At 40.4% G+C, this 22,171-nt stretch overlaps 1 protein-coding gene across 4 annotated transcripts in view; it reads right to left on the reverse strand.

Moving 5' to 3' along the window:
• RNGTT (RNA guanylyltransferase and 5'-phosphatase) overlaps positions 1 to 22,171 on the reverse strand; it is a 443,949-nt gene that overhangs the window by 61,611 nt on the left and 360,167 nt on the right. For all 4 annotated transcript variants that reach the window (XM_038396507.2, XM_043510641.1, XM_038396508.2 and 1 more), the window contains one exon: positions 10,689 to 10,755. In XM_038396507.2, the coding sequence (XP_038252435.1) occupies positions 10,689 to 10,755 (67 nt within the window). The remainder of the gene's footprint in view (positions 1 to 10,688; positions 10,756 to 22,171) is intronic.

A 22,171-nucleotide genomic window follows, 5' to 3' on the forward strand; every position in this document is an offset into this window, starting at 1 on the left:
AGACTAACAAATTTATTTGAGCATAAGCTTTCGTGAGCTACAGCTCCGATGAAGTGAGCTGTAGCTCATGAAAGCTTATGCTCAAATAAATTTGTTAGTCTCTAAGGTGCCACAAGAACAATCAGGAACCTTCTGGAGACAATTAAGACAGGCTGATTAGAACACCTGCAGCCAATCAAGAAGCTGCTAGAATCAATTAAGGTAGGCTAATCAGGGCACCTGGGTTTTAAAAAGGAGCTCACTTGAGTTTGTGGTGTGCGTGTGAGGAGCTGGGAGCAAGAGGCACTAGGAGCTGAGAGTGAGAACGCGGACTGTTGGAGGACTGAGGTGTACAAGCATTATCAGACACCAGGAGCAAGGTCCTATGGTGAAGATAAATAAGGTGTTTGGAGGAGGTCATGGGGAAGTAGCCCAGGGAGTTGTAGCTGTCGCATAGCTGTTCCAGGAGGCACTCTAGACAGCTGCATTCCACAGAGCCCTGGGCTGGAACCCAGAGTAGAGGGCAGGCCTGGGTTCCCCCCAAATCCTCCCAATTCCTGATCAGACACAGGAGGAGTCGACCTGGACTGTGGGTTCAGAAAAATGGCCAAGCTGAGGGCTTTCGTGAAGCTCCAAGGCGAGCAAATCCGCCAATAAGCGCAAGACCCACCAAGGTAGAGCAGGAACTGTGTCACTATATATATATATATATATATATGGTATATTATTCTCAAGCCTCCCCAGGAAAGGGGGTGAAAGAGCTTGGAGGATATTTTGGGGGGATAAGGCTCCAAGTGACCCTTCCTTGAATTTTTGTCTAAATCACTTGGTGGTGGCAGCAATACCATCCAAGGACAAGGAAGGGAATTTGTGCCTTGGGGAAGTTTTTAACCTAAGCTGGTAGAAATAAGCTTATGGGGTCTTTCATGCAGGTCCCCACATCTGTACCCCAGAGTTCAGAGTGGGTAGGGAATCCTGACATGAAAGTTTCAACTAATATTCCAGAAAGGTACAATACTAGAGAGGCACTATTCTGCCTCAGGGAATGCTATCACCTAGATCACGGTTGGGCAAACTTTTTGGCCTGAGGGCCACATCAGGGTTCCAAAACTGTAAGGAGGGCCAGGTAGGGAAGGCTGTGCCTCCCCAAACAGCCTGGTCCCCTCCCTATATCTGCCCCCTCCCACTTCCTGCACCCTGACTGCCCCCCTCAGAACTCCCCACCCATCCAACCCCCTCTGCTCCTTGACCCCTGACTGCCCCCTCCCAGGAACCCCCGACCCCTAACCACCCTCCTGGGACCCCACCACCTACCCAACCCCCCTACTCTCTGTCTGCCCCACCTCCTAGCCACAGCCCCGCCCCCTGACAGGCCCCTGGGGACTCCCACGCCTATCCAACCCCCCCCTTTCCCCGTCCCCTGACGGCCCCCCAAGAACCTCCGCCCCATCCAGTCACCCCCTGGTTCATGTCCCCTGACTTCCTCCCAGGACCCCCTAACCCTTATCAAACCCCTGCACTCCCCACCCCCTTACCAGGCTGCTCAGAGCAGCATGTCTGGCAGCTGCATTGCCCGGCTGGAGCCAGCCATGCTGCAGCGCTGCCCGGCAGGAGCTCGCAGCTCCACTGCCCAGAGCGATGGCGGCACGGTGAGCTGAGGCTGTGGAGGAGGGGGGACAGCAGGGGAGGGGCTGGGGGCTAGCTTCCCTAGCTGGGAGCTCAAGGGCTGGGCAGGATGTGGCCCGCGGCCTGTAATTTGCCCACCTCTGATCTAGATGCTACATGCAATGGGAATGTTGGTCTGTGAACAACTTCTTGTCAAGTGAGATGTGCATGTTCAAAAAATGTTGAGGCAACTAACTATTCCAACCACACCAACAATCTGGGATACAGAAACCAGCTAACAAGTCTGCAGCAAACTAGAAATGGAACCAAGATCAGTCAAGGATGAGGGGCAATGATGTATAAGTTTGATAAACTTATCTATGCTAACTATAAAACATACAAAATAAGTCCATTATATGCCTTTAGGACCAAATATATTATATGTTTATCTTCCTTTTTTTCTGTAACAAACCCATTCCTGAACCACCAGGAGGTGCACATGCTTAAATTGGGTAACCAAGTATCCACAATGTTGTGAAAACCTGTCATTGTTCATTACCTCACCCTGTTTCTTCACTATCTCCCCTTTCTCCCCCGGCAACTCTCACTTACTATGTCATATTGTGGTACTGCAAACTCTTTGGTTTGATTGTGGTATGCAGAGTTTGAGCTTCTATGCCTTGGCAGTAGTAAAAACTATAAACCCTACCACAATATCCATGAAAGTCTGACCAGTAGATTTGTTTCATGTGGTGGAGAACTCAATTAATCTTGGTTGGTGCCAATGGGAATCAAGCTCAAAATTGTACATTCGTTGCAAAAGAGACTGAATTGGATGTGGACCATGTTATGTTAGTAGAATTGTGCCTGGGAATAGCATCTGTTTCCTTGTTAGGTTTTGAACAATTTTGTTCATATGAGCTCTATACGTGACAGAAGAACTGTCGTCAAACAAGCTGCCAGATGCCCTTTCTCTTGTGGCTAGTTAAAGTCAGCAGGGAGCTACCGAATGTTGGAATGTTTATCAGTAGAGAGGGTTATTGGCTCCAGAGTAGGCGCAATGTGCTAGCTTCACTCATGTAGTCATTTTATAGCCCTTGTTTGAGAAACCATCAACAGTTTTCCCAAATAATGCCCTGTCTCTTTCTCCTTTTTCTTGGAAAGAATTATGTAAGCTGTGGCAAAATAACTCTGGCATCATCTGTAGACATCTTATTTTGCTGAACCAGTCAATCAGACTTCAGGTCTGGATATGGTACTTAGACTGCAGTATTAGTTGATCTCCTAAATATGGACAAAGGTCAGGTGTGCATGCTGATGTTTAATCAGTCAGGAACATTTTATGCCATTGATCACGAGGTGATGCCTGTTGACCATGGCAGGGGTGAATGGATTTGTACCTGGATGGCTCTGTTCTTCTCTTTAAAGGTCATCCAAGAAGGTAGTTTGAGGCAACTACTATTTGCAGGAAGACCTCTGTTGTGTGGGATTCTGCAAGGTTTTATTGCCTCTCTTGTTCAATATACATTTGAACATGCTGAGGAAGAATGAGGCCGTGTGGGCTGCAATATAGGGCTCTGGCCAGTAATTTGCCCAGAGTGGAGTTGCAGATTAATTTACTTTCTCTCTCAACATCCACTAATGCTGTTCTTTAAAGTTCAAAAAAGCTACAATCAGTGGCTACTTAGAGATGTAGTTCAAACTACCACTTCATCCTACACAAATCACTGAGCAAGAGACTGCTGCAGGACACCCAATAGCCCTCACGTGCACAAATTTCCCAAAAGTAGATTTAAAACTTTGATCATCTTTCCAGTAAGATGGGACCACAGAACAAGTGGATACAAAATGTGAATATCGCATCTCTATTTCCAAAATATACTTTTTCTTCATAACTGTCATTTTGTTCTTTGAAAATGGATTACTCCATTTTGATCAAAGTAGTATTTATTATGCAACCTCTTAATAACTACTCTTAAAATAAATAATCTTGTTTTAAAATAGCAGTAATTAATCTTCATTGAAATGGTAATTTAATGTGTTAAGAGCTCAAAGTGAAACTGGTCATTAACTGAATAGTGAAGACTGCCAGAAGATTCATTATTGCTTAATAATGGAGAACATAGTGTACTGAATTATTTGTTTTAATCCCAGAATCTACTGGGGATTGAACTGCAAAAACTTTCAATCCTAAAAAATGTTTTATGATCTTATTTTCTTAAAATATTGCAAGATATCTTGTGTAAACATATGTTGTATTTCAAAACTCATTTTAACTTAAAACTATGAGATTTTTACTTTAAAAGGAAAATATATATGGAAATGTATCATGAAGAATACTTATTCCATAAGCATTACTCAGGGCAGTTCATAAAATGACTACTGCATATACTATTGTATTCAATTTAATTACTCCTTATTGGAACAAAATTTCTATAGTTATAGCATTGTTTAAGATTACTAACAACATTATAATATAAAGAGATTCTGGAAAACTCAAATGGTAATTATAAATGACTTCACTAAATTATTTTATCTAGTTGATCATGATATCTAATCACAGAAATCTTTTTAGTTTCATTTAGTTTGTGAGACTTTAAGAGATATTTAATGGACAAATCACAAATGCTTAACAGAGAAAGCTGCAAATCACTGAATTCCCTCGAGGCTCAATTCATAGCCTTTTCACTTTCCTAGAAGTTAATAGCATAAACTGTTACTATTTAGACAGCTTATATATCTATGTATATACATATACACACACACAAAATATATCTAAAAGCAAAAACGTTTTATAACCTCTTTGAACAGATGCTAGAGTTATATGTTAGACTGAAATAATCGAATTTAAAAACAGAACTAAAATGCCATTGAGTACTTACCTTAAATTAAGCCCATTCCCTCAACATAACCTTAAAAAAAAGCAATGCTTTGAAAAATAAATGGGAATTTTCACTACAATTGTTAATTTGATTTCCAAATTTTCAGTTCACTTATTCCCCTTCCTCAATTAAATGACAGGCCATGCCAACCATCTGCACTAACTATCAAACATTTATCACATGCTTGCTTACTATAACAATATAGATATTAGCACTATCTTAATTCAGTTTGTCTGCTGTTAGGTTCTACAACATAACTTCCTTAAGATCAAGAAAGTCACTAACCAGATGAGCACAGGAATAAAAACTGCAAATCCTTAAAATTACTTGCTCCAGATGAAGATAGAATGCATCAAACTACTAAAATATGGAAATCAAATTTATGCACAGAAATTTCTATTGAGTTCACCAGATCAACCAACAACCCTGAAAAGAAAGAAACTATATAGAATTAAGCTACAATAAAAAAGAAATTAACACTGGATAACAGCCTTAAGAACTCTATATCTAAATGTTATGCTCAGAGAGGCAAAGCACGAAGCCTGTAATGTCTCAGAAATCTCATGGGAGACCAAACCACTAGAAGGAAAAACTGCAGAGAGTTTCTCCTTGTTCCAGACAGGGGAGCCCTTCATTTCCTTCTGTGATGCTTCTGATCTACCTGATACCAGATTTGATAGACTTAGAAGAGTCAAGGAGGGTATACTTTACATTCCCTCTATATAATAAATTCCAAAGGAAGTTCAGAAGCCAGAAATTGAATTCTATGTACAAGATAAGGATCTAATATCTATAGAACATGACTTCCTTTTAATGGATGCATAGGTGCTGGAACTATGGCTGCTGGGGGCGGCACTTCCAGCTTGAAGTGGTTTCCATCATATACAGGGTTTACAGTTTGCTTCAACAGCTCTCAGCATTCCCACTACACAAATTGTTCCAGCACCACTAAATGGATGTCAGACTAAAGATAGGAAGGGGAATCTCTTGATTAAGATAAAAAGGGATAAGTCATTCAGACCAAAGAAGGGAACCATCTTATGAGTCACTTGTATTAATGAAAAAAAGATAGCATCGTAACATCATCAGCTCATACACTCTGCAGGCTGAGGACATCACCACAAAGAAAATCTTGAGGGAAAAAAAGAATCCCAGAGCTATGAATAGGATAATCACAATCTTCAGAGGATCAAGTTAAGGCTCCAAGAGAGAAAAATGCTCTTTTTTAGGCCTTGATGTAGGAAGCAGTCCTTACAAAATCAATAACAAGGTAAAAGGATCCTAAAGGACTTGCTCTCTAATAAAAGAATACAAAGAATTTTATGAGCACATTCCGATTTCTCTTTTCTTGGAAAAAGGCATGTAAAGGGGCAAGGCATGTTTGTAACAAACCACACATTGATTTTTCAAATTACCGAGGGTCATTATCAGGTATAAGATAACACACACTTCTCCTTACTCTTCTTTTTATACTTTTTCTACCCTGAGTTGTGTAATTTCATAAGTGGCAGCGATGTAGGTCACAATCTACACCATCTCACAGAGTGTCATGCTTCAAAATGAATAAGTGGGACACTGGGCATGGGTGTCACAGGGAAGCATTTTAGTGCTTGGTGGGGAAACTGGAAGAAAAGAGGGAACTTTCTTCACTGGCTTTCTCCAAACAGGTCCAATAAAAGATATTTCCTCACGCACCCTCTCCAGTATCCTGGGACCAATACAGCTACAACGCCACTGAAACAAGAATCTTTACAGATAAAGAATAATTGGGGGTGGAGGAGAGGCTTCTGTTAACTCAAAAGGTAAATAAATCTAGAGAGGTTAATTCTTTCATTTCTTGAAAAGCAGACATGATTTCTGGAAAAAGATACAAAGTCATCTGCTAGGGCAGGTCTACACTATGGGGCTAAGTCGACCTAAGTTACACAAATCCAGCTGCATGAATAACATAGCTGGAGTCGACTTATGTCGATGGACAAAACTGTCCTGTTGACTTACCTTATGCTTCTCGCTCCGGTGGAGTACCGGAGTCAATGGGATAGCGATCGGCGGTTGATTTAGCAGGTCTTCACTAGACTAAATAGCTAAATCGACCCCTGGTGGATCGATAGCCCTGCATGTATCCCCCGGTAAGTGGAGACAAGCCCCTAGAGTACTTCCATAATACAGTAATTGGGATGGAAACACCTGGAATACATGGTACTGTTCAAATTTCTTCCTGAAGTCACTTGATTCTCTCAGAATTTGTGCTCTCTTCATGAATTTACAAAATACAGTACATTGTACTATATGCAGAGGTATCCTTTGTATTTTAGTGTGATCGCAGAACAAAGTAAAATAAAAAAATACTAATATTTACCCTTGTCTTGGCAACCTGGAAACAATTTTATAATGAACTTTAAAAAGTAGTGACTTGGGACAACCAAGTGTGATTTGGGACAGCAGACAGAGGCTCCTTTCTTTAAATGAGTAATCGATAAATATAGATGAAAAATTTTAACTAATCCATCATAATGATATTTCTTTACCTCAGGTTGTGTACCCATCTGCCGCAAATATACACATTTCACTATAACAGTCTATGAATACTAAGCAAGATAATACTATATGGGAGAATGCAATAGCCAACATATTCCAACTCATAAGGTACCTTACATACTGTAGTAGGAAGAAAGCTTGAGACATAAATCCTTGTATTAGAGGCCTGGTATGAGACAGGACCTGCTAAAGAATTTGGCAAGAATAGGGCTGATATTGCGGGAATATATTGTGGCAGAGCTGCAACCTTGTTCCCGTGAGTTCCGCGCTTCCAGGTGGTTTATGCTAGCCTCAGAGGTTCACTGTGACCCTCCACATAGCCCTTCTCTCTCTGGGACCAGGGTACAGTTTACTGAGCCCTTTTCATCATAAGCCAACAAGAAGGTTGGTGAGAGAACTCCCACAGTCTGTTGTCCCTACGAACTTTTTCCAGAACAGTTTACCCTCCTGTCCTGACAGGGGCCTGTCTTCCCCTCCCAGGTTTTTCTGTAGTGGTGGGTTGGGGGGAACCTGGGCCCGCCCTCTACTCCGGGTTCTGGCCCAGGGACCCTAATGGCAGCAGCTGTTGGCAGCCGACCTTTCACTGCCAGAGTTGCTACATTTCCCAGGGCCACTTCCCCACAGCTCCCCCGCTTCTCTCTCTTAATGCCTTCTTCACCCTTACCTTAAGGCTCTGCTCCCAGTGGCTTGAGGATGTCTTCATTACCCAGCCCTTCAGCCGCACTTCCTCTCCTCTGGCTCCCTGGCTCTCCTTGGCCTGACCGGAGTGAGACCTTTTATACTATCAGAGGGGCCTTAATTAGAGTCAGGTGTTCACATTAGCTTAATGGCCTCATCTGACTCTTTGCAGATTAATTGGAGTCAGGTGTTCTCATTAGCCTAACGGCTTCAACTGACTCTTTGCAGGCTAATTGGAGTCATGTGTCCACCCTAGCCTGGAGCAGCCTGGTCAGTCAGGGAACAGAAAACTGCTTATCCAATGGCCAGTATATCTGCCTTCTACTACTCTGCTGTACCCAACTGGCCTGGGTCTATCACAATACATTTTTAAGACGTGCTAGTTACAGAGTGCTTACACAAACACATTTCAATATTAAGTGGTACCAGAACATCCTGATATTAAGGATGGTATAAAAACATTTTCCAAGGATAACAGGAACACACTGACCCCTTTTAAAAGATAAGGTTAGGATGACTGTACGTAATAGAGATGTTTTAATCAAACCAATATGTACAAGATGACAGGTGATAACCACTGGCGTCAGGGGGCAGTAACTAACTATGTGAAAGGGGCAGTAGTAACTTGTTTGTATTGGGGTATAAAGATGTATCTCAGAGGGAGTATCTTTGGCCAGTTTAGGGAGCAGTGGAAAGTCACACCACTGACTGTGCTGCGTCCATTATCATGAGCATACACATCTTAGTATCCTTGTAGAGTCTGCCAGGTGCTATTACCGGGCTTCGTCAACAATAAAGCTGGCTGGGTGCCTTCACTGAAAACCGAGTCTGTGGATTTATCAGAAATTTAATTGAGGTCTGCTATCTCTGCAGAGCTGGAACAGCACACTGAATGAACACACATGCAGCCAACATCTGACCACACTGACAAAAGATGGCAAGCTTCCATTATTTACATTTAATATAGCAGAAGATAAGGCTGTTTCACTAAAGAAATCTTCCACATACTTTATTTCCCATTTTAATTTGTTAAAGAAACTATGACACCAACAAAATACCACAGAGACCCAGCAGCCTTTGAGGGAAATGTGAACTACTATAAGGTGGGTACCCAACTGGTTAAAGACCCTACTCAAAGAGTAGTTATCAATGGTTCACAGACAAACTGAGAAGGACATATCTAATGGGATCCTGCAGGGGTCAATCCTAGGTCTGGTATTATTCAATAATTTCATTAATGATTTGGATAATGGAGTGGAATGTATGGTTATATAATTTGCAGATGACACCAACCTGGGATAGGTTGCAAGCACTTTGGAGGACAGGATTAGAATTCAAAATTACCTTAACAAATTACAGAATTGGTCTGAAGTCAACACAATTAAATTCAGTACATACAAGTACAAAGTACCTCACTTAGGAAGAAAAAATCAATTGCAAAACTACAAAATGGGGAATAACTGGGTAGGTGGTAGTACTTCTGAAAAGGATCTGGGGATTATAGTGGATGACAAATTGAACATAAGTCAACAACGTGATGCAGTTGCAAAAAAGGCAAATATCATTCTGGGGTGCCTTAACAGGAGTGTCATATGTAAGACACAGGAGGTAACTGTCCCACTCTACTCAGCTGGAGTAATGCATCCAATTCTGGGTGCCACACTCTGGGAAAGATTTGGACAAATTGTAGAGAGTCCACAGGAGAGCAACAAAAATTATAAAAGGTTTAGAGAATCTGACTTATTAGGAAAGGTTAAAAAAAACTGGGTATGGTTAGTCTTGAGAAAAGAAAACTGAGGGGAGACCTGATAACAGTCTTCAAATATATTAAGGGATGTTATAAAGAGGATGTGATCAATCATTCTTCATGTCCACTGAAGGCAGGACAAGAAGTAATGGAGCAAGGGAGATTTAGGTGAGATATTAGGAAAAACTTTCTAAGTATAAGGGTAGTTAAAGACTGGAATAGGCTTCCAAGGGAGGTTGTGGAATCAACATCTCTGGAATTTTTAAGAACAGGTTAAACATCTGCCAGAGATGATATAGACTTACTTGGTCCTGCCACAGAACAGGGGGCTGGACTATGTGACCTCTCGATTTTATGATTCTATAACCATACACATTCTGTCACTGACTTAAACGGGAATTTTACCTGCACAAAGATTGCAGGATCAGGCTTTAAGGATCAAATCATAACTAAACATTGATCATTACTGTGTACTACTAACCTGAAAAAAGTCTTTCAGTTGTCTTGCTCTCGTATATTTCAATCAGACATTTTACACTGCTTTAACATAGCAGTTGGTAGTTTGACTGGAGAATGGTTTATAAATATGTTTTACTAAACTGCACCATATTTTAGACATTAGACATTTTGCTTGACACTACTTATATTAAATATAGAATGCTTATGAATAGCAATGACACTTTTGGTGCTGACAGGATCAAAGGCAGATTTCCATTTGGAATAATGAAATAATTATTTATTCTTAAGGGACACAGCAATGATTCTTTGGCAAATAGCAATTAGAAGCAGTAAAACTATAGTTTAGCTGATAAATATGATCATTAAGTCATAAAAGACTTTTCAGAAACTGTGCAATCCATTACAATAAAGTGTAATAATGGTATGGAAATAATCTATGCTTTCCACTGTAAAGTCCTCCCTCTCAAAAATGACTTGAAAGATTAAGAAGTTCAAAAGGTGGTTTTGTTTGAAATGTCACTGACAAGTAACCTAAAAAAAAATCAATATTTTATTTCTGGTAATTAACCCAGAATCAAAATTAATCAAAACATGATGCAAGAAAACACTGAACTTCTCTGACAGCTAAATATATAAATGTCATTGGAAATAACCCCAGAAAACAACAAAAAACCAAGGAAATTACATTATTTTTCATTTATTTTTCTTGAGATTATATTGATTCCTTCAAAAGTATTTTGAAATATCAAGAGTATAATCATACAGTGTTTAATAACTTTCAAGTAAACCAAAAGTCATACCTTAATTTGTGCAAAAGGTCTGTCAAAACTTCCAACATAAAGAAGACCAACATTCTGGGTCAGTAATCTAAAAAAAGAAAACATCATTTAAGACATTGTTTGTAACTAAATACATGTCACTGTAACCATCTTTATTGTCAGACTGCAGAACTGCTATTGACAATGAGATAAAATAGAAGTTAACAGTTTGTAGGATAAATTAAAGAGAAAGGACACACATTAAAGATGAAGCACCATATCTTGTGAATTGGTAATTTATATTTCTTCTGTAAGAAGTGCTCCAATAAAGTCATTTCACAATACCTTTGGTTCGCGGCCACATGCAAGAGTGGCAGGGTACACATCATTTCCATCTAGTGTGGCTCTTTAGAGTAACAGAATCAACAAAATTGCAACTTTAAAACAACAAAGACAAACAGATTTATCATTCAAAGCAGTAAGTCTAACAGATTTAAAATAGTATCAGACAAGCAACTGTAACATTATACAAAGTGATATAACTGAAATGAACCAAAGTGACTTATCACAATGCAATAACAGAACATCTGAAAGAATCTCTGCTGTCATTTAATGGCTTAACAAATAATTAACATACCATACATCACTCTAAATCATTTCAAGATATTCTGTTTAATCTTTTAAGCCACCATATACCACCAAACGTTTAGCCAGAAATAGGGTAAAGTGGCTCCAAAAAGTTTGTGTACCCCTGAAGAGAAAATTATTTTGATTCCTGAAGCAAGGACAGATGCTATACAGGACCACAAGAGGCCAATGTTACTAAGAAGTTCTGGAGCTCTGAGTGCCAGGAGGTGCTATTCCATGAAATACAAGTGTATAGTTGCTCTCAATGAAAAGCAGGCAGCTGAAGCCAATGGAGTAATGTATCACTCACACTATTGGGCCATATTGAGTTGTGAAAAATCAAGTTTGGAATGTAGATCTCCAAAGTGAAAAAGTTAGTGTGCTGGTCAGATGGTTCCAAGGAGAGAGAGAGGCACATTTAGTAATATTTAACCGTTTCTAAAATAAAATAAAAGCATCGGAGGCTTGTCAACAGAGTGGTTAAGTAGTAGTGCCTAAAAGATTAGTAGTAAGCAAAAAAGGGAAATACTTCCCACAGTAAGGGTTCAAGGGATATCACTATGTTTTGGAAGAGATACACAACAGCAGCAAAGTGTGTTTTAAAGGAATTTCAAAAAGACAGTATTTCAGCACTTGTCATTTCAAAATAAGATACACATATAAGCTGTTTCAATAAAGGCTACAGAAAAAGGAAAAAATGTTTTATAAAGTTATAGGAAGTAGTTGTGCCTATGTTACACTGCTATTTTCTCCACACCAGAAATACAGAACCATTGCAGGTGAGAGTCTTTATGATTCTTTCAATTGGTATTAGTGAATGTCTACAGAAGCTCATGATTAACCTTTCCAAAGAAACATGCAATACAACCAAGTGTAGTAAAAAGCTTGTTGGAATTAATTGTAGTTTAACAGCTCTATCTACATAGTTTATTTTACTAATACTAGTTTGTTCCAACATCTGTAAAACGTAATGTACGTACTTGCCTTATTTATTTATTGAGACTAATGACATAGAATTACAGGGTTATTACCACTCCGTCAATATTAGCTACTTTGCTTGAAAAGTGTTTCATTCCTTATCAGCTTTTTATCTATATTCTCATACTGCCTTAATTCAGAATTGATTGCCATGAGATTTAAAAAAAAATAAAAATAAAAATCAACAATCACTTCTTTGTCTAACCTTGTAAATAATCAGCTTTTGTCTAGGGAATGGTATACTGCCTCTGTAGATATCTTAGAAGCATTTGATTTAGTGGATTAATATGGCTAAAGGAACATAACTTTAGTGCTAACTAAAAAAATAATTAAGTCATATCCCAAAAATTTAATCTCCAATTTTATTCAATTGTATTAAATGTAAACGAAATGACCATTATATTGGCTTAAAGATCTAATTTCTCCTTTTGATTTTTTTAAAATTCCCTTGTGTCTTTCCTTTGTCAACTACATGCATCTAAGCTATGAGGAAACAAACATTCTTAAACTTAGTTAAACTTAGTAAATCAATTTAATACGGTATACACATTAATATTCTACAAGAGTTGCTCTTGGGTTCTAGAAGAATTTGTTAGGGAAAGGAAAGTTTCTTTTAATTCTCCCTTGCTGGAAAAAAGGTCACGCCCTTGGGTTCTTTAGTTTCCAAGATTCTCCTTCTTAGGACATGTCTACACCACAGATTTTTGCTAACTTAAGTTATGCTGGCATATAGCCACTGTAGTTAGTATATCACTTATGTGCATGTAGCACATACTCACCAGGAGTGCTTGTGTCGATGGACAATGCAGAGCATCATCGATAGGTATCCAGTGTACAATCCACCACCATTCAGCACACTGTGTTTTGGGTAGTTTTGGTAATGCATGGTGAGGCAGAAACGACTCATGCAGTGGTATTGGGAGCAAGGGATCAACTTCCCATAATGCAGTGTTCTCCATCCCATAATAGTCACACCTATTTTCAGTTTCCCACCAACCTGCATGGAACTTGTTGCTGTCCGACATCTCTTACAGAAACTAATTGTCCATGGTTATCCAAGTGCTGGTGAATCACCAGGGACGCTTCATTGACATCAACACTGGCAGGTCAGGGAAGGTGCATGACACTCGTATCTTTAAGAACACAAGACTGTTCAGAAAGCTACAAGCCGGGACCGTCTTTCTGACCAGCAGATTACCATTGGCAGTGGTTGAAATGCCAATAGTGATCATGGGGGACCCAGCCTATCCTTTTGTCCCCTGCATAATGAAGCCATACACCATTCACCTCGACAACAGCAAGGAAAGATTCAAATACAGGCTCAACAGAATGACAGTGCAGAATGACAACTGCATGTGCTTTTGGTAGATCGAAAGGGTGCTGACATTGTTTACTAACCAGATTGGATAGCAATGTGAAACATATCCCAGTTGTTATAGCTTCCTGTTGTGTCCTGCATAATATTTGTGAAACAAAGGGGGGAAAGTTGCAGTGGAAGTGGAGTGGCTGTCTGCTGAGTTTGAACAGACAGACACAAGGGCTATCAGACAAACTCAGCAAGGAGTTATACAGTTTAGGGAGGTTTTGAAAGAGCACTTTAAGAGCAAGCCACAATAATATGCTGAGGTGTACTGTGTTCAATGCTGGGTGGCAATTTGGGGGCCTATTAGGAATTGAGTAGTGCTTGATGCATATCTGTGCATATATCAATGACAGTGCAGCTGTTAATGTTGGAGAGTTGATATACATTTATGATGACTACGTTTGGCACTGATCCAATGGGTAGTGAGTGTACAAGATCACTACTTTCACTGCCAACAGGCACTATACATCATATGTTGTAAACTAATAAAGATGAATAACTTTCAAAACAAAAGTGTTCTATTCACTAACAAAAACAGATCCAAAAATCATCTGAAGAACTTAAAACTAAATACATTTTACCTTCAATTTTTTTTAGCAACCTTAATAAGTAAACCAGAGGACAGAACATTGATGTTCATTGTAGCAACAACATACATCAGCCATGGCTTTCAGGTCAGCGTAGGTGAAGCTATGGATGTACATAATTTCCCCCAGTGTGGGGTGGTAGGGGTAGCTGTGGTGGCCCTGAGGCAAGGAGGAATGCTGGTGGAAGGATAAGGGGAGTGGAGGGAGGCACTATGCTTCAGTTATCCACAGACTACAATAAGAGTTGAGCCTGGAGGTCCACAAGAGTTTGAAGAATCTGAGATTGCTGCTGGAGAAGCCCCATTATGTCCTGGTGCATCTCCCTTTCCTTTTCCTGCTGCATCTTTTTTCTGTCTGCTCTTTCCATCTCCATACAATCTGCAACATTCACTCTCCAGGCCCTCTGGTCAAGGTCTGATGCAGCACTGGCTTCGAGGATCTTGCAGAGCATGTCCTCTGTGTCCTTTTTTCCCCTCCTCCTTATCTGGGTCAGGAGTTCTTCTGGTATGGAGGGGGTCGCCATCAAGACCACAACAGCCACAGCTAGAGATAAAACACACAAAGGTACCATTGTCAGTACAGTAGGAGCAGAAAGCAAAATTTAAGATTCCCTTCCCTTGCTCCCCTAAATATTAAACAAGACAAGCTGATTGACACTTCTGCTTTGGAGTCCTGATCCTCTGTGCCACTCTCAGCACAAGCCATGATATGACCCACCACGGGTTAGGGAAATTAGGAGGGCATTGCTCAGTTGCATGAAGCTGAGTATAGGGCAATGGCACTGAATACTACCACCAATTTCCACAGGTGGTGGTGGTGGTAGCTGATATCTCAACTCCTAAGGGTAACAAACGCAGAGAGAGCACAACTGCTGCTGGCATCTCAAAGCCACCTGGGCCCATATGCCATTAGCTTACCAGAGTTATCACCACCTGGCATTGGAAAGTGTCCTACCACGGATGGTGAAATAAGACTTCCATCCCTAGAAACCTTCGGCACAGGATTGCAGTGCATCTCCATGAAATTTTCATTGGGAACTCTCAGCAAGATTCAAGGGACATACCTGTGTACATAAAAAAATCTGCTCCACATGCCCTCCCCCGACCTAACCCTAGAGTAGAAATGAAAAAGCAGAGAGCAATTCTACCTCTCTTTGTTGTACCACTATATCTTCTAATATGAGTAAACTAATGAGACGTCAATAGCTGTGTCCTGCTAATTTGGTTGTGCCATCCCTGTAAAGGAAAATTTATTTACACACTTACCTGAGGTTCCTTCCCCTTCATCGGGCTCGCCTGTGCTTGACTGGTGGGATTGGCTGGATTGTGGTGGAGTCAAAAATAGGACCTGGCTTATTGCACAGCTGGATCCCTTGGATGTCTGTCCCCATCCTCCTCCACTACCACCTCCTTGTCGTTCACGACGGGCCTGTGACTCAGGCTTCGCAGAAATAACCACAGTGGTGTGTGGGGTGGTGGCTTCTCTGCTGAGTATGGCACCCAGCTCACTGAATCGACTGTTGACCTCCCTGGCCTTCTGGTATGCCTGCTGCAGTTCCTTGCTTTCATGCGGCAGAGCTGCTGGTTTCAGTAATATCCCTTCTACTGCCTACCCTGAGCAATCTGCTTGCACATGTTGACATTTCTACGACCGGTTTGGAGTTGTGCCTGTACAGCCTCTTCTCCCCACCGGTCCAGGAGATCCAATATCTACTGTCTATTCCAGGTAGGAGCAGGTCTGGTCAGTTGTGCATGATAGAGAGCAGCTAGTGACCAAGCTGGCCAACCAGCAAAAGGCGTTCAAAAATTTGTGGGGGTTTTAAGTGGGGGGAGGGAGGACTTCTGATTTACGTGACTCCGAGCAGTGGAACTCACAATTGTGACCACAGCCATCAGTGTTTGGCACTGTGGGACAGCCGTTGGAGGACTATTAGTGTTGATATAAAGTAATGCAGCATCTACACTCGCACTGCATCAATCTCTGTACATTGACTGTGGGTCAATGCTGCTCTGGAAGGTGGTGTTACTACGTCAGAGTAATGGGGTGCTTACATTGGTGTGTAGTCTGATCTATAGATTATATATTATGTATGTATTAATTATATTGATTACTTAAGAATTTCCAGTTATTATTTTGCGGGTTGATAGGTTCTTGTCCCAATATCAGGCCCAGTATTATTAAAATTAATATTTAGTTGGGAACCCTGATGTCCATGGCTGCAACACTCACACTGTAGGAGGTCTTCTATATTTAAAATAATGTATTAATACATTTAGCAATACACATAGGTTCCTTGCATTACTACTGAATATAATAAAGACAAAATATAATGAAGGCAAGGCAGTGAATATAATTAAAGGCAGCTAGCCCTATGGGCTACAGGTGGGAGACAAGTTTATGTGAAGACACATGTACAACTAGGTTGATGCACAGCAGCTTATGTTGCCCTATCTTTGTAGTGTAGGCCTTAGAGACAAAAAGTCTCAGTGATGTCTCTAAAAGCAACATTTCCATGCTGCAGTAAAAAATCTGAAAAACAGTCACTCATTTCTTAAGTGCACCAAGCATATAAGATGAGTGAGTTAGGTACTTCACACATGCATATACAAGTGACAGGGGTAGAACACTGACATGGTTTTAACTTAAGAGACAACTACACAAAGGAAAAAAAGCCTCAGTTCAAAGAAAAAAATACTCTGGGTTTTTTCTAATTACAAGGAAAACACTTTACAGAAGAACATCTTGCCTTAATGATTTAATATTTCAGAAAGGAAAAATGTAAGTTAGCCTATTGTTTTTTTTCTTCTATTGCATGAAACCAAATCAGAAACAGGGTTAATTTCATACTACATATGTTTCTTTTCAATAGATTTCAATGCTAACATAAAGTGACTATTAAAACATCTACATTTGTCCTGAACAAATTACTGTACAAGGTTTTAATTCTGTTAACTTATTATGATGCTTTTCTTCCTCTGCACTATTATATTAGTACACACTGCAACATCTAGACACATCACATATTGCAAGCAAGCAGTATATAAATTATTATTGAATACAGTATCTTTTAAGATGTTAGAGCAGAAGAAAAGATGAATACAACCAAACAGAGCAATCATTTCAAGTGGTGGTTTGCTTTAGCTGTGTTACACCAGGACACAAAAAGCAAAAAACGTAGGATACAACACTAAAATTTCTGATAGCTGTATAACATAACCTGCATATTTACGGATTCACAGCTTACAGTGAAAGATTTACATGTCAGTCCTTCTTTCAAAATCCTGAGTACTGTGGGGCTGATTCTTGTATCCACCAACTCGTCATTGTAAAAGAGGCTTTAAAGTGGGGATAGAGGGTCTTAAATAAATAAGAAAATAGCCCTTTATCTTGTAAAGCCAACACTTGAGCATGTGTACCCAAATGTAGTAGCTATTTTATAAGAAGCTCTGTGATGTGTATTATAGAACAAGATAATATTTAAACAGAAAAAAATCTCTACTGAAGAGTCCATCTTGGACTCTTGGATATACTCCCCAGACAGAAGATAAAATGACATAATACTGTAAAATGATACCATGCTTGATCTTAGTAAAAAGATCAAGGAAGGACAATCTTTTGCATACTCCTATATATCGTATCAGATCTATCTGATAAGAGTATGCAAAAGATTGTCCTTCCTTGGTCTTTTTACTAAGATCAAGCAATAGGAGTATGCAAAAGATTGTCCTTCCTTGGTCTTTTTACTAAGATCAAGCATGGTATCATTTTATTTACTTACACACACACACACACACACACACACACACACACAGCAAGAGTGAGCATGCACATGAGAGTGCACAAACCAGTGAAGGAAAAGCACTATTTTAGAATCCACACAATTTCACAGTTTTATCATTTGATTCACTTGCAATGATCAGGTCAAGAATATTTACATCTTCAGCCTGACAAAGCTGTTATGCCAATCAATTTTGAGATTTATTTGTAAAAATATTTCCTGGTTGGCTTTCATCTACTGAGAAGCGACGACTGTAGCAAGGCAGAGTGGCCTCCCTCCAAACTGGAGAGTGAGAAATCACTACCAGGGCAGGACAGGAAGTATAAAGGAAGGACTCAGCAGCTCAGCTGAGCAGGAGCCAGGTACCTCCACACTGCTGCGGCACCCTGGAGCCGAACCTGCGCCTTGCAGCACCTTGCCCCTGGAGAAGACTGGGCCTGAAAAGGAGTTGCTGGGACTGCCATCTGCTGTGTACTCAGAAGAGCTAGAGAAACTTTGGATTATAGAGGTACCAAACCCCGGGGAGATAGGAAGTAACCAGGGCAGCTGATGACTGTCTGGCTATGTGTCTGTAAGCATGTTGTGGCTGGATCCCCGCTGACCCAGTGGCAGACCACTCCACCACTGTTGGGGCCTGCCCAACTCCACTGCATCCCAGCCCAGGGCCCCAACAGCGGTGGAGTGGTCTCCCACTGGGTCAGCGGGGATCCAGCCACTCCAACCTGCCACTCTCACCCCTGGGGTGGTCGACTCCCCACCATAGGCCAGGAGACCGTGGGAATCTACCATCTGTCAAACTAGGACGTTATACTCGGTGATCCCCCCTACTGGAACTTCTAGACTGTATGGTGCTCTCCCCTTCCGGAGCCCCTTGACTGTGTGGGCGCTCATTCCCTACCTGGACCTAGGACTGTGTGTTTGCTGGCTGCCTTAGCCAGGACGCTTAGGATAAAGCCTGCTTCCTGCTCAGCCCCCGCCCAAGGGCTAGAGCCCCAGACTGTGTGTGTTACGCTGGCTGCCTTGGCCAGGAGGCTTAGGCTACAGCCTGCTCTCTACTCGGCCCCACCCAAAGGGCTAGAGCTCCAGACAGTTAAGTACTGCCAGCCCCACCTGAGGGGCTGTGAGCTAAAGACTACTCAGTGCTCTATCCCCCAAGGGTGGGGACAAGAGCACCAGACTATTATTGTGCGTTTGTCTCTGTTAGATTGACCCAGAACTATATACTAGTTACAGCTCGACCCCACCAGTGCGACCCAAGCCCGAGGGTTACTGCCCATTACAATGAGGCAGAATGGTTTCCCTTCCCACTGGAGAGCAAGGGATCACTACAATGACAAAAAACAAACCAAAATAAAAATCACCCAGTTCTTTTATAGGTCTTAATTTTTATCCAAGCTGTCTGACATACAAGCCAAAATATATACAACTTTGATCTGCAAACTTAATCTTATCTGATCAACGCATTTCTAATAAGCCCATCATTGTGGCATGTAGGCATCACAAACATTAAATAAAAGCATTAATGGTAGCTAGGGATAACCCTGGATCTCTGGTGGAGAGGAATTCTGCTATTAGTATGTACAGAAGGGTAGGTATCTATGGTATATTAATATTGATCATAGTGAGTGAAATACTCTTCAGTAGAAGTGGGCTTCTGCTTTGAGTCTCAGGAAGCTGGGAATTAAAAAAGGCTGCAGTGTTTTTCAGCCACCACTAATGATTAGTGTTTCACATACTATTGAGCTGATTGTCACTATTTCACTTTCCATCTTGTGCATTTTTTACTTAAGTAAAATTGAAAAGCAGTGCAAGGAGCTGGGAAGAAAGATAGCACCGAGAAAAGAGACAGAGGAAGAGAAGACACCACAGAGCATATGATCATGTAGTAGAAGGAAGAGGAAGGAAAGACACCACAAGATGGAAGAGGAGAAGGAGAAAGACAATATGGGATGACTCTCATTTAATCTCCTTTCCTCCTCATTAATTTTTCTTTGAAGGCTCTCTCATACTTTCTTTCCCTGACAACTTATGCAGTAAATACAAATGGCATTCAAAACAGGTAGCAATGAAAAAATATATATTCTGTAGGGAAGAAGACAAAGTGTGACTACCCGCAGAGCATACCTTTCACTGCAAGATGAAGCAACAACTGGAGATGCAGAAAACTTTCTACTCACTCACCAGATTTGCAGGGTTTTGAATATCTCATATACTGGGCAATTGAATGTCACAGCAATATCAGTATTATTGCACGGCATGTAATATTGCCATCCCTTTCCTGGTGTATTTTACCTATTCATTTGGTATTTTAACACTATTTTTTTTCTTGGTTCAGATAATATCTTATTCCAATACTCTACTTATTCTTAAAACCCTAAACTCCAACTCACAACAGTTAGTTATTTGGAAAATAGATGAATTTTCCTTCCTTTGCCTTCCTTTTCTTTATCTTCGCATAGCCATATCTCAGAACTGGACATAAGCGAGTCCTAAATTATTCCCAACATTAGAAACCTCAGTATTACATTTCCTTTCTTTCGGTTCCCCTTTAATAGGATGTACTTTCACTCCTTTGAATATCTGTATTTTCATACCATATACCCCAACATTCATAAAGAGGCTTCCCCATTTCTAAATATCACAACTAATCAACCCACTCAGTAACATGATTAAGATTTGCCTCTGAAAACTAATCACAATTGCATACTTTGGCAACATGGTTATCAACAAGTGCACCTTCATGTTCTCCACTACCAATATACCCCTTTTAAAAGTTTGCTCTACAGCTTCCTTTCTAATTTAACGGTTACGCAATCGCATCCTCAAATCACCTCAGTAGCATCTGATACCTATACCGGATACCAGCTGGGAGACACTATTACATTATCTCCTGTACTGTATCTCCTCTTAAAATCAATGGTACTGTATGAATTGTCTTAGTAGCAGTACCACAGCACAATCTCTCCTAAAAATCAATAGAGAATTATAGAGCTACTTTCATATTTAAATGTTAAAACCTTAGAGCACAGCTGTTAGAAAGTGACTGCAAATGGTACCTTATTAGAACACACATCTGTTCCCCTTGAGAAAATGTTTAGTTTACCTGCAAAAATATATGCACTATAGCATAAACTGACCTAATTTAACTTCAGAATAGTACAATGTATTCTCTTTGCCTTATACATTATCGATACAATTATCATTTTAATGAATCTGTAAATTCGGGGGTCATACCCATGACTGAAGAATTGCAAATACAATATCTATATTTAAGAAAGGGAAAAGAGTGATCTGGGAAACTACAGTCCTATTAGTTTGACCTCAATTGTATTGAAGGTCTTAGAATAAATTTTGAAAGAGAGACTAGTTAAGGACAGAGGTCAACGGTAATGGAATAAAAATACAAAATGGTTTCACAAAAGGTAAAAATTGTCAGAACAACCTGATTTCTTTCTTTGTGAAGACCACTGATTTCTAGACAAGGAAATGCAGCAGATCTGAATCTACCTGGATTTCAGGAAGGGATTTGATACAGGTTCACATGGGAAATTATTAGTTAAATTGAAGAAGATGGGATTAATATGATAATTGAAAGGTGGGTAACAAACTGGTTAAAGGGGAGACTACACTGGGGTCATACTGAAAGGGAAACTCTCAGGCTGGAGGGAGGTTACTAGTCGAGTTCCTAAAGGATCAGTCTTGGGACCAATCTTATTTAATATTTTTCATTAATGATCTTGGCACAAAAATTAGGAATGTGCTAATAAAATCTGCAGATGACAAAGTTGTGAGGTACAATACAGAGGAGGACGAGAATATCATACAAGAAGATTTGGATCACCTTGAAAACTGGAGTAATAGATATGTGATAAATTTTAATAGTGCAAGTCATGCTATTAGGGACTAAAATATTTTGCTAAAGCTGGGGACTTATCATTCCCATCCTGTTACTGCTACAAGCAAATATCTTCAGTGCCCAGAGATGGAGGACAATAGAGAGGGAGCACTCTGAGTTGGTTATAGATTAATTCTTTCACAGAAGTATGGCTGGTGTGTCTTGCCCACACCACTCAGCATCTAACTGATTACCATATTTGGAATCTGGAAGGAATTTTCCCCCAAGTCAGATTGACAGAGATTCTGGTTTTTTTGCCTTCCTCTGCATTGTGTGGCATGGGTCTCCTGTTGGTTT

This window comes from Dermochelys coriacea, chromosome 3, assembly GCF_009764565.3.
Source record: "Dermochelys coriacea isolate rDerCor1 chromosome 3, rDerCor1.pri.v4, whole genome shotgun sequence".
Lineage (NCBI taxonomy): Eukaryota > Metazoa > Chordata > Testudines > Dermochelyidae > Dermochelys > Dermochelys coriacea.